The sequence below is a fragment of the Perca flavescens genome, chromosome 5, assembly GCF_004354835.1.
Source record: "Perca flavescens isolate YP-PL-M2 chromosome 5, PFLA_1.0, whole genome shotgun sequence".
NCBI lineage: Eukaryota > Metazoa > Chordata > Actinopteri > Perciformes > Percidae > Perca > Perca flavescens.
The window spans coordinates 29,047,978-29,062,226 of NC_041335.1; the positions used below are offsets into that span (position 1 = coordinate 29,047,978).

At 40.3% G+C, this 14,249-nt stretch overlaps 1 protein-coding gene across 2 annotated transcripts in view; it reads left to right on the forward strand.

The window, feature by feature from the left end:
- Nucleotides 1-14,249, forward strand: part of LOC114556004 (coiled-coil domain-containing protein 60) — a 38,903-nt gene that overhangs the window by 3,181 nt on the left and 21,473 nt on the right. For both annotated transcript variants that reach the window (XM_028578815.1, XM_028578814.1), the window contains exons 2-5: nt 778-855; nt 1,220-1,296; nt 10,677-10,847; nt 12,183-12,317. In XM_028578815.1, coding sequence (XP_028434616.1) covers nt 778-855; nt 1,220-1,296; nt 10,677-10,847; nt 12,183-12,317 — 461 coding nt within the window. The remainder of the gene's footprint in view (nt 1-777; nt 856-1,219; nt 1,297-10,676; nt 10,848-12,182; nt 12,318-14,249) is intronic.

Here is a 14,249-nt window from a genome sequence, read left to right on the forward strand (position 1 = left end):
GTACTGTATTTCGATACTGTGCGTAAGGCGATATATTGGGATTTTAGAAAAACTAATATTTAAAAAAGACATGATGTGCATAAAAGTCAAAGAATATTACTTTAGGTAAACAATTCAGTACACAGAAAATCAAACAGCCAGTTTGGGATTGTGGTTCACAGGTTCTTAGTGAGCAAATTTTTATATGCTAAAGTAGGCCAAAGTTCAGCCATCGCTACATTGTTAGCTTCTAGCAAAAAGTCAGGCACTGCTAGGCACTGTTAGGCAAGGACACTAGTAATGCGTCTCAGCATAGCCATCTAGTAGTAAACGTGAACCACTGTCTTACATGAATATTTTTGCACGTAAAAAACTAAAAAAATTAAATTCGATATTGTGTTTTTGAAAATCAATACAGTATTGCAAAATAAAATATCGCGATACTCAAGTGTATAGATTTTTTCTTACACCCCAATTTACAGTGTAAAATATTTAAATCTAAGACTTCATGTTTTTTTGGTCTGATCATTATATGGAAATATTCTTAATTGCTTGTGCATCATTTTAGACACATTTCCCCTACGTGGTATCTTTGGAAACTTTGGGAACTATGTTTTTAACAGCTTGGGGCCATGTTGGAAATAAGTGTTCTCACTTTAACGTTCCTTATCCCTTGGATCTAATGTGTTTTGTAGATGGCTAAACAAGTAAAATGAAAAATCTGAAGAAAAGAAAAATCCATTAATATCAAGTCCAAGCTAATGACACTTTGCCTCCTCTCTGATGATCTATTCATAGGCGACTACAGATGACCCACCAAAGAAAGTCGACCAATCCATTAACCGCAACCCTCCAGATTCCACAGGAGGTTGTAAGGTGTGACTGTTAATCATTGAACCCGCATTTCTTCTCCTCTCTCACCCTGCTATCTAATTTATTTAGTAGAAAACATCAGTTTATCTTGCACACAGAGATTTCTTTCTACTCATTGCAGTTAATAATTGGAGATTAATTGCCTGATTATCTGTCGTTTCCATAAACGATGTCATATTAGAGATACAATCCTTACTCTTGGCCTAGTGCCCAATTTTCCTCAGCAGAGGTCACATGGGGATGCGTCAGAGCCTTTCATCGGTGAAAAAGTGCTCAGAGCTCCAGAGCTACTCAGAAGACAAAACGATAATAGCTGCTTGTCCTTTTTAGTTTTTTATGCCTTTGTTTTTATGCACTTTCTTTTCAGAGTTGGCCAGTTTGTCGTACGCAGGCTGGAAAACGAGCAGATATCGTTTCCCTGAGGAAGCATCTGGGCCACGCCAGGTGAGGGTTACATCTGTGGGTGTGGAACAATGAATCCCTTCTGTTGATATAAATATGTGGCGTCTAGCTGCTTTTCCCCCTGAAACAGATGAAGACTGCAGCTATTTGTAGAGAAAAAAACGTCACATTTAACAATAACAGGAAAAAAGGGAAATCTGCAAGAGTTTGCTCACTGCAGGTATGCTCAGCTTTCAGCGCTCCTGTGTCCTGCAGCCAGTGGAGTCCTGGCACTGACAAAGCTGTGGCATTTGGACTGGCGTGTGTGTTGTGAGTGTGTGTCCAACCCCCTAACCCCACCACAGGGTGTGGAGACAACATCCTCTGGGGGCAGCCAAGGGTACTTCCAACCGGCTGACATTTCTGACAGCCTCTGATAGAGCCCGGAGTGTTGAATTATTCATACAGGTGTTATGGGGAAAGGTTGCCATTTTCACAGGAGATACTAACCCCCAGAAGAATTGTAGCTGTAAGTGAACACAGTAGTAATGATTTGGGGCTGTGATGCCTTTTAGGCCAAATGGCAGCCCATTCTCTGTCAGCTCACATGCTAAAAGCTCCTACATCTCGCTGCTTCTCTGGCCAGAGCAAACCTCTTAAACTTAATCAGCCTGGTTTTGTTTTTCAGCTCGGGAAGTTAGGTGGATTCATTTGACACTTATTGATCAGTTTTTCAGCTATTCCGCATTTCATAACGGCTGTCTTAATGGAAATAGAATAATAATAACAATCTGAATAATCACCACTAGACACTGAAGGGTCTGTTGAACCCAAATCACAAAAAACACATTATGTCACTTCCCTCTAGTGGAGGATACAACATGTTACTTAGTGAGCTTTAGAGGTGCTGGTAGATGTGTTTTTTTGCTTTAGAGAGAGCAAGACAAGCTGTTTCCCCCTTCCAATTTTTATGCTAAGCTACGATAATTGCTCAAATAAAAGTATTCCCTCAAAGTGCTTTCTAATGAAGAAATTATCTTTGTCATTGGTATTTGTATGAGTTTTTATTTTTTTTTTACATATTTTGAGAAGCACAGTCACACTTAATGGCATCATCATATACATACTACTGAATTATTTATCAAATTCTATTCACTTCCATTTGGATGAACGGCCTCTTGCAGCTATACAGTTCATAAACTATATGCAAAGAATCTAAATAATTATCTGAAATGCATCACTTTGTTTGATTAAAATAATCAAAGGCATGCTGTCAGGTCTAATATCCGTTTTGTTTTTGACATAGGTGTTTGACAGAAAATATTTATTTTATTATTATATTTATTGGCTGGCAGGTGTCTGTTAAAGTTAGATTCCAGGACAGCTCAAATATGTTAAGGTCGACAGTTTAGCTACTATTCCATAATCCTCTTGACATGAATTAAATTAATGAAGATCCTGAAGTGAAATTCTTTTCACTTGTCAGGATACATTATTTTCTTTATCTGGATGTCCCAATGTGTTGTTGCACTTACTGTATGTTCACTACCGCTGAGAAACAAGATCAAGGGATAAGTTTAGTTTAAATTATTCTGTTTTCAAAGCTTTGTTTGCAATTAGTTTAACATCATAGTTTCCAGGAGTTAAATATACCTTCAGAAAAAATATCACAATTCTAAAGCACAAAAATATCAGAGAAATGGAACGACAATATTGCATAGTGTCAAACTGTGTTTTCCCCAGGTTTGTGGAAAACTGGGCGCCCGGATAGCTCAGTTGGTAGAACGGGCGCCTGTATATCAGTACAGAGGTTTACTCCTGGACGCAGGGGGCCCGGGTGCGACTCCGACCTGCAGCCCTTTGCTGCATGTCATTCCAACTCTCTCTACCTTTTCACTTATTCAGCTGTCCTGTCAATAAAGGCCTAAAAATGCCCAAAAAAAAAAAAAAAAAAAAAAAAATCGGTTTGTGGAAGACTTAGGTGACTTAGGGGTTTATTGGTCCTCCCCTAAGAAAATATTACATTTTTTCAATACAAAGAAATGTAATTTCACATCATTTTGGACCATGGTTATTACCATATGTGTGTCTAAAACATTGGAAAAGCTAGAGCAGATAATAAATAAATAACACTCAAAAGCCTAAAGACAAAACTTGCTAAAGAAGTCCCCTGGGGGCCAACTACAATCATTAAATCTGAGAAAAGTTAGTTACAGTCATTTGGCCTAGGTGGCGCCCAAAACGGCTTGGGTGCTGCGCCTAAGCCTTATATTGGTAAGGAAAACCAAGTCAAAATATTTTTCAAATGGCCTTGATCGTCCTCCGTAGGATGGGGATTTGTTGCATAATTTAGGTAATCCCAAAAAAACACAGACACAGATGTAATGAATTGTCTCCATTTAAAAATGAGGTGTAAATTAGGACACACATTTAAAGATATTCACTTGAATTTGATGGATTCCTGAATCACAACAGTCATGTTATTTACATCATATCTACATAAGATGTTTTTTTTGCATCTTGGCACTGCTTAATGGGTTTTACTAATCCTTATATAGCATACATGCAGTCACTAATTACTGTCACAATATGGAGGTAAAGTGGGATGCTCCATGAAATGATCTGGTGTGCAGATACCATGTGCGTCAACTTTGGTTTTGTATTTTAGCTTTTTCTGTGTTTTGTCTGAGTAGTCACTGCAAAGCCTAATCAGCGTTTTGGCTCTTACCCTTGCCCGTGGCACTCGGTCATTCATGAGTGCGCCAGCCTGTGTTGTCGTGGTCTGCCATTTGTCTCTGGCGATGTTGACATGAAACATCCCACGCTGTCTTGTCAACACGACTGCGAGTCCTGTTTCTCATCACGTTGCAGCTGACAGATAATACTTCTCAAGTAGCGTTGTTTTTGCTAGATTTATAATTAGGATTTAATCACGAAACGTATTTTAACTTGTAAATGTCAATGTTGCAGTCGCTTGTGTAGCATACCCTACACAATTCACCATGCTAAAGGCTTTAATCGTAGCTTGCGCATGAAAAATTCACGTATTGAAATTGATAATGATGTGAGAGTAGATCCAGAATGGAGCCACACCATCTGAGTTGGTGTAATCACTGTAAAGATTCCTCACCTACCACAAACCCTATCTCTTTTGTTGCCTGGCAACAAGCTGCCACCAAAGGGCTCCCATGATCTGATCTGGTAAAAAAAACTATCACCCTTCACCAGCACCCTCCCCCAGTGAACAAATGTCTACATTTTTTACATCGCAATCAATTTTTAACCACCGATCAAGCCTCCCGTCCAAGCATTGTCATCTTTAATGAGCTTTTCAAGCCAGGCTCTGATTTGTGGTTATGATTCACTCTCACAAAGAAGAATAACTTGTTATTGACTGGAAAGACAGACGGTGGTGGTGATGAGAAAAGGCACAATGGGGTTTCACTTCAGAGATTCTTGGCTTTCAAACACAAAAGTTCCATTGTCTCTTTATGTATTGATGATACATTGCTTCTTCTCAATGCCTTTTATTTTCTTGTCACACCAAATTCTGCAGCCTGTCATTGACTCAGCGTCGTTCTCCTGTCTGCCTCTTTCTCTCTCTTCCCCTCCTTTCCCTTCACCATATTATTGTTCAGCTTTCATGTTACATTGCTGCTGTTGTCACAAATACTTGTGCATATGGTGCATCAAACACAAGCAAAATAAAACACCCACTTGCCTGCCAGTTAGAAGATATTAATCAATTAAAAAGCACACACACACTAGCTGAACTAAATTGAAGGAGCCACTTTAGCACAAAGCGCTAACAAAATTAGTCACGTCTAAAGGCAAGGTCACTGAGCCACCTCCCACACTCTTGGCAGGGAAAAACTTTTTGCACATTCGAAGCTACGAGTCATTAGCGATGCTGATAGAAACACACTTTAATTAAGACTGCTGGATTTTGGACTTAGATGTCACATCTGAAGATTAATAAGTTATATCAGGGGTGTGGTGGTATGCAAATAGAGCAGACATGCCTCCGAGTTAAACTAGTGCACTCAGTGTATCACCGTACAGAGCCAAATTAGCATGCTGGAACACAAGTGCTCTGTGGCCCCCTCCTAGGCTTAAGTGCTTGGCTCTACTTGTGGGCGAAATATTACCAGCCAGCTGCTCGCTAGATAACAAATAGGAACTGGAGCAGCAGAGGTTTGGAACATATGCAGGCGTTTGTGCCTTTGTCCGGTTTTACCATTGCAAAAAATGCCTGTAAAGGAAAAGTCATGAGAATATTGTAAGGTCACTGTGGCTCTGTCCCTCACTCTTCTTGTTGTTGGATTCTTGCCATGTTTATAATCTGGAAATTAAAGCTGCTTCTCGTCTCGCTTCTTCTCTATATTCATCGTGAGTCGCTCTGGGCAACTGGGTTAGCTACATGTCAAACAAACCTAATGGATGCATTTCCCTCCTCCATTAAACATTTGCAAAATTGCATAATTTATATCATGGTTGTCTTTGGAGAACTGGATAGCATGTTTGAAAAATTTGCTCACCGGCCACATGCTCTGAAAAGGTTTTTCAGGTTTACTTTGGCTTCCGCATTTTTCTTTCCGCATTAGAGTATGAGCACCAGAGTCTTCTCCGGCCGAGCCAGTTGGAAGGCCCACTGCACATGCACATTAGTGTATCTCCCGCTGGCCATATTTCCTGCTACGTCCATAGACTTTACATTGAGATGATGTCATGCACATGCAGATCTTTCTAGGCTTTGGGAAAGTTTTACAAATATAAAGCCTTCATGAGTTAAAAATGTATAATACAAAGAGTAATAATTGACCTGTTTGTAGGTCAAGGTGTCCTGTGAAAAGTTTTACAGACGTCGCTTTTATAATGGTAGTCCATGAGCCTTTTTGTTGCAGTACAGCAAGTGGCCACTGGAACAAATTGGCAGCAAAGCTGAGTGGTGGCACCGCGGCACCCTATCCAGCTCTCTTAGTACATCCGTGGCATACATCCATTTTTGCTAGCTAGCTAGCTGTCTTTTCCTTCTCTGCCTTCTTCTTTTTGGATAATAAGTAAGGTAAGGGTCATTAATGCCACCAACTGTCAATCAGTGGAATAGAATTAAACTTGTAATTTGCATTGTATCACCTGTGCACATCCTCATGCGTGTGCTAGTGCACATTCTGTTGGACCTCAGAATATTGTAAAAGAAAACACTATGTTCATATCGTCTCGATACAATTTCACTTAAAGTATATAAACAATAAAATAGAATTAGTGACCAACCCTAAATCAATTATTCTCTAGATTCACAGTCATATTGGAATTCCTGACTGCTAGCCTCTTCCAACATCAGCAACACCAATATAAGCTAAGCCAAAGCCTTATTTTATTTTATATTTTAAAGCACATCCCTGTAATATTCCAAAATCAAAGGATCATACACAATTTTGACTCGTCATTACAGCTTACCATAAAGAGCTTCGTAGCAGCATGCACTTTGACCAGCTTTTCTCTGCCTCCTTCACTCAAAAGAAGGCAAAACTGCTCATGTTATTAAGAAACACTGAGGTGTGTTACCTCTACTGGCAAAGTCACCTCGACCCTTGCTTCTAAGCTGCGTCTTTTAATTTTCCACTACAGCTTTATTGCAAAGGTAATTACGCGTGCAGTATGAGAAAAACAAGCAAACCGTATTTGAGAAAAGGTTATGGTTGAAAGCTAAACCGCAATAATTAAGTCATTAATCTGGCCAGACGTAACACGTTTTTCCCATAATGCTCTAGTTTCATTGTCATTTGTGCTTGCCTGCTGCTTCGGGTTGCTCTGATTTGGATGATTTACTGTGTGTGTGTGTGTGTGTGTGTGTGTGTGTGTGCGTGTGTGTGTGTTTGTGTGGCTGTGAGGGATAATTGTGAGGACACGCAAGCACTTTTGATTGTAACTCATTGGCTTTGATGGTTTTTGTATGACTGACAAAGACAGGAGAGGCTGGGCATTTGTGGTTTTCTTTTCTTTTTCTGTCATTTGGGTTGTTGAAAAGTGAACATGTGTCATTATTTTTGTGATCAACAATTTTTTTTGTTTTTAACACAACACACAAAACATACAATTTGCAACATGAACATTGTCAACACCACTCACCCAGACAAAAATCAAGAAACGATGACACAGTAACTACAATTTTCAAGACCATACAAGAAAAATAATACCAAAATAAGTACATAATGTATAAATGACAAGCCCATCATCCACGTCTCTCCCCAGCACAAAGCTTCTTAGGAGCCCCACACACACACACACACACACACACACACACACACACACACACACGGGAGAATGAATGTGTGTGCATGAGCAGTGATTGACGCGCAGTTAGACACCACCCCTGGCCCTGATCGGTGCATCTGAACAGGGACGGTGGATTTTTGCAAATCGCACTACAGGCTGTAAGTGGTGCCAGAGGAGCCAGATTTTTTTTTTTTTTTTTTAAATTACCTGCTTCATGTACAGTACAGGCCAAAAGTTTGGTCACACCTTCTCATTCAATGCGTTTTCTTTATTTTCATGACTATTTACATTGTAGATTCTCACTGAAGGCATCAAAACTATGAATGAACACATATGGAATTATGTACTTAACAAAAAAGTGTGAAATAACTGAAAACATGTCTTATATTTTAGATTCCTCAAAGTAGCCACCCTTTGCTTTTTTTGATAACTCTGCAAACCCTTGGTGTTCTCTCAATGAGCTTCATGAGGTAGTCACCTGAAATGGTTTTCACTTCACAGGTGTGCTTTGTCAGGTTTAGTTAGTGGAATTGTTTCCCTTATTAATGGGGTTGGGACCATCAGTTGTGTTGTGCAGGAATCAGATTGATACACAGCCGACAGCCCTAATGGACAGCTGTTACAATTCATATTATGGCAAGAACCAATCAGCTAAGTAAAGAGAAACGAGTGGCCATCATTACTTTAACAAATGAAGGTCAGTCAGTCCAGAAAATTGCGAAAACTTTGAATGTGTCCCCAAGTGCAGTCGCAAAAACCATCAAGCGCTACAACGAAACTGGCTCACATGAGGACCGCCCCAGGAAAGGAAGACCAAGAGTCACCTCTGCTGCTGAGGATAAGTTCATCCGAGTCACCAGCTAACAGCAGCTCAGATTAGAGACCAGATGAATGCCACACAGAGTTCTAGCAGCAGACACATCTCTAGAACAACTGTTAAGAGACATGAAGATCACTCACCTTTCGGCGAAATTCGCCATTTTGAAACCAAAATAGGTGACCTACGTGAATCGTGTAGATTCGATGAGAAAATGTTAAGGGGGGGGGGGTCCGTATGGGATTTATTTTGATCCGCTGGATTTAACCAATCATCGAACTTCCACCTACCAATGAAACGAGTTCTAGCCAATCAGATGCAAAGTAGGGCGGGTCTTAGCCGAAATGTGAGAGTGCGGTGCCTATAGATATAGAACAAGTGCCGGTGTGGTCTCTCCGTGGTAACCTCTTAATACATCCATGGTGGTAACACGGCTAAAAATGGAGGCAAAGTTTATCAAACTTGGAGCATGTAGATACAGGCAGCTTTAGTTGTGAAATTAGTTAAAATAAATGGCGCTGGGCATGAATAGAGGACAAGAGTAAAAGGGTGGAGACGGGAATCCGGGTGCTTGCTTCTGCAGCGCATGTTCAAGGAAGACACTGTACGGCAGCAGCGGTAAGAAAGTGCTTGCTAGTCACAAAGCTTCGGTCCTACGAGTACGTTACCGGCAACAACCGCTACCGTTGCGACTGCCACTGCGACTGTTCCTTTACTGACCATGATCCAAACAATACGTGTGTGCACGTTCATAGCAGAATTAGCATGGCAGGTATTTAAAACATAACGGCCTTGTCCCAAAGTTTAGATTTCTAGCTATATGAAAAGCTAAACAATGCAACGTTTTTAATAAATGTAAATAAAGCAGCTAATATCAACATGGACAAAATCATGAATGTACCAATTCACTTTTTTGATGATGACCTGGCCAAGGTAGTAAAGTTTAGTTTTCACAATGATTCATTGTAGGATTATGATATTATTGTAATATGTAAATCCACATTGACCCTTAATTTAACATATGGTTGGAAGAAGTAAAAATTTATCCAAAACTTTTTAGTTTTTAAAAATTATGACTTTTATTATTGTGTAAAGTCAGTAGGACTTTAACTGTTTTGCCAGTCAAATTAACTTTAATGCCTGCATATTGAAATATTACACTGTTGGTTGGCAAAAAATGTATCTCAAAATGCATCAGATTGATGCTTGAAAATATGGAATATTTAAAATTTTCTTCTGGGGGAGCATGCTCCCGGAGCCCCCCAGAGGGGTAATATCCTTCTCACCTTTTTCACACCTGACCCGTTTTCATGCCTGAAGAGGAGACTGCGCGAATCAGGCCTTCATGGTAAAGTAGCTGCTAGGAAACCACTGCTAAGGAGAGGCAACAAGCAGAAGAGATTTGTTTGGGCCAAGAAACACAAGGAATGGACATTAGACCAGTGGAAATCTGTGCTTTGGTCTGATGAGTCCAAATTTGAGATCTTTGGTTCCAACCGCCGTGTCTTTGTGCGACGCAGAAAAGGTGAACGGATGGATTCTACATGCCTGGTTCCCAGCGTGAAGCATGGAGGAGGAGGTGTGATGGTGTGGGGGGTGCTTTGCTGGTGACACTGTTGGGGATTTATTCAAAATTGAAGTCCTACTGAACCAGCATGGCTACCACAGCATCCTGCAGCGACATGCCATCCCATCCGGTTTGCGTTTAGTTGGACCATCATTTATTTTTCAACAGGACAATGACCTCAAACACACCTCCAGGCGTAAGGGCTATTTGACCAAGAAGGAGCGTGATGGAGTGCTGCGCCAGATGACCTGGCCTCCACAGTCACCGGACCTGAACCCAATCAAGATGGTTTGGGGTGAGCTGGACCGCAGAGTGAAGGCAAAAGGGCCAACAAGTGCTAAGCATCTCTGGGAACTCCTTCAAGACTGTTGGAAAACCATTCCAGGTGACTACCTCTTGAAGCTCATCAAGAGAATGCCAAGAGAGTACAAAGTAATCAGAGCAAAGGGTGGCTACTTTAAAGAAACTAGAATATAAGACATGTTTTCATGTTATTTTACACTTTTTTGTTAATTACATAATTCCACATGTGTTTATTCATAGTTTTGATGCCTTCAGTGAGAATCTACAATGTAAATATTCATGAAAATAAAGGAAACTAATTGAATGAGAAGGTGTTACCAAACTTTTGGCCTGTACTGTAGTTCTACTCGATCATAGGATCAGTTTCAGCAAATATGACAGAAAGTTAGTTTAATAAGTCTTACCTACTGCACCTTTTAAAGCACGCTAGTGATTCCCTGTATTCAAGACTCTTGCTTTTTTCTCTCTGCTTTGCAGGCTTTTGTCATCAGCAATTAAGCGGGGCCAAAGCTACTTCCACCTCTTGCAGAAAGAGGAACAGGAGGAGCGGGCGAAAGTGGAAAGGCAGCGGCTGAGCAGGGAGGAGCAGCGGAAAACAGAGCCACGACCTCCCAGTTTCTCCTCTGACTCCGACAGCGATTCAGAAGGGTGACGTAACAACTCATCAGCTCAGTTTCATTTCTTCTTGCAGTGTCTCCCTCTGGCATAGTTTATCAGTTTATTACTTTTTAGACTTCTTAAAGCGGCATTAATCAATATTTTTATATTAACAATGTATCAGATGACTAAAAAGGGTTGCTCCTAATGACAAAATCATCACCCTACAGGGCTGTTCCACTCAGCTCTACAGAGCATTTTGGTTTTACAACCCAAAGTTTTACTGTCTTGGTTAACCCTCACAGCTCCCATCAACCGCGTTTCCAGCAGAAAAAAGGCTCTCATAAGCCCAATGTATGCTACCTGCCCAACGGCAGACAGACAAAGTAAGCAACTAGCCGGTGAACGTAGTGGAGCATTTAGCTGCTACAGAGCCAGGTATTTCCCTCAGGAATTGGTGGATACTAAAACCAAGATCAAAGGAGCAGCAACATGACTCCAAATGAATGCTAATGTTGCTCTGTATCTGCTGGACGTGTAAATAAGCAACTGCTTGCAAACACGTTTGACATATCGACATTTAAAAGGTGATAATATGTCAGGGTTATGTTTACAGCTGGTTTTGCTGCCCTGAAGTGGCCCAAAAAAATCAATTAATTAGTATTTTAACCTAATTGTACGTATTGTAGTTCTGTGTGTTGCTACTTCATGCTCCGTATGGCACCTGTTGCTGTCCCGGAAGAATGATCCCCGTGATTCCATTTCCTCTTACTGAGGATTCCCACATTTTGGCACAGACACTAGTTTTTAGTCCAAACCAAGGGTGTTAAGAAATATTTATTAGAATGTTGAATATTAATCAACACCTAGCAGAACATCGACAAACATTATATTAATTCATTTATTGGTTCAATAGTGTTTTTGTTTATTATTATTTTTATATGCTGCAGAACTTTTAGTCAAAGTACTGTATATTGTGGCCTATGTATGAATTTTGACTGGAGATTTGTAAAGTCACATGATGGCCCAAATATTTGTTTTGCAAACATGGTATGCATTGTTGTAGTTCACATTTAAACAATTAGTATTAACAGCTTTCCAAACTTCAACAACAATTTTTTTTTTTTAACAACATACAAAACATACAACTTGCAAAATGATCAAATCCCCACTCACAAGCCCACTCCTGGATTGACGGCACCCATTCATTCTTCCATCCAAACTTCCATATATTGAGCAGTTGTCATATTGAGGTAATTCTCTTGTCATTGTTAAAACCTAAAAATAACTGTTAAAACCTAAAAATAACTGTATCACATCAATCGCATCATCCTTATGCTCCTATGTTATTAAAAGCTAACCGCACTGTATCTCTGCTGCGTTCAGGTGGCCTCTGCCTGCAGGAAGCAGCTGGTCAGGTGTGAATGAAGCCCGGCTACGCAGGAAGAAGAGCCAGTCAGCACGACCTTTCACCCCTGTCCATCACTCCCTGACCTCCCCTCTGCTGAGCCAAGCACCGAGGTAAGGTTACTATATACTGTACAGCCTTTCCCTTTAACAATATTCAAGATGGTTGCCTTCAAACAAGAGCTTAGATTTGCTTACAGCTAGCTCTTTGGGACCAAGCTTTCATTCCGCAAGTTACATTGCTGATGCTTGAAATGTTTAGGTTTGCCACAATGTAACATCCCCGGTTTCTCTTCGTTTATCTGTTATTGATAGGGCTGGGTACCGAATTTAACTTTTTAGGCACTGACCGAATTGCCTCTTAAGTACCAGGAAATTAAACGGGTCTTCATTTTCCTACGTCCATGCAATGCTACCTCTAATGCTCTCTTATTTAATTCCGTGGTGTTGTAGTTCATTCTTTCACTAGTATAATTTAGCTGTATTATGACTACAAATGAGACCAGTGAGTCTCTCTGGGATTGTACCACAGACATAAAACAGATTGTATTCTTAAGCTATGGGGAAGTGCAAGTTTAGCGATACTTGGAAAAAAACTGAATTTAGGGCCTGGTTGATGTTGTAATAAAGGTCTTAAATTTCATTCATAATTCTCTTAAAAAGTCTTAAATTTGACTTTGTGAAACCCGCAAAAACTCTGAATACCCAATTTCAGTACCTGAGGAGTAAATCTCATCAGCGTCAGTGAGCCAATAATCATGCAGCATGCTTCCACCAAGATCTAATAATGCTTGTGATTGGCTGTTTAGCGTTACATGTTGCAGAGGCAGGCAGGAAAAGATCTACGTTAACACACAGAGACGGGGCTCACCTAGTAGGAGCTAAAAATAAATCAAGAGATTTGTGCCGTAACATGTAATGTTGTAATTTCCTTTTTTAAATAAAATTGGTGTCGAAAAAAGTAGCGTTTAGGAACCGGCAGCAATGTCACGGTGTTGGTGTTGGTATCGGTACCGCTATTGAAAATGTTTGACCGATACCGAGCCATAACCTATAGAGCTCGCACTCAACACTGCACTTCCTTGGGTCCTCAGCAACACACCTGCCAAGTGTGAAGTCGATTCGGTGAGACATACAGACAGACAGAGACTCCCTCCATTTTATTTAGATTTAGAGTAGTTAGGTGTAACATCTGAATATTTGCACCTATCATCATGATCAAACTCCTTGTTTAAATCAGCGGCATGTGTTTTGACGCATATTCTATGAATCACCACACCCTGTGCAGCAGTAAAGAAAACGCTGAGATTTTAAAAAATAATTTAATTTTAAGGAATCGCTGCACTCATTTCCCCCTCTTTTGTCTGCCAGTGTTCATGTTTGATTCATGTCAAACAGATGTGTTACTACACCTCAGCAAACATCAAACAGAGAAAAACAAACGGATACATTGCTGAATATTTAATGCAAAACATCTGACGTTGACAGATATTCGTGAGGCTTTCATTTTGTATTTCTTTCATACTGCAGACTCCTTTGATGCTGCGTGATCCGGAGCTAACCTTTCTGAAATAGGCGTCAGAAAAGGTTTTCTCTGACAAATCTGCCTTGTTAGAAACTCAGGTGCTGGCTGACACAGAACTCCAGTTCACAAAAGCAACATTTAATGCACTGCTTAGATCTTGTATGGAGGATGTGATGGCAATGCTGCCCTTAATCCACTAGGGCTGGCTTTTGAACACATTATGTCGTAACAAGTGTAATGTGTTTGAAAAGGATTAAATGGCAAAACAGGGACATTTTAGCTTTCAAACTAGCAGATACGAGCAGTTTCCTAAAAAGCCAAGATATGTTTGCACTTCTGTAACCCAAACACTCATTTTACCCATCTTCACGAACACAGGAATCCTGTGTCCTTTGTTTTTTGTTCCACGGGGATAAATCTACAGCCTGTGTTTATGATACATCACATCCAAGTCAACATGCATTTCCTCTGACACTGCATCATTGCCACTGCCAGAATACAGCCTTGTTTTCTGGCGAGAC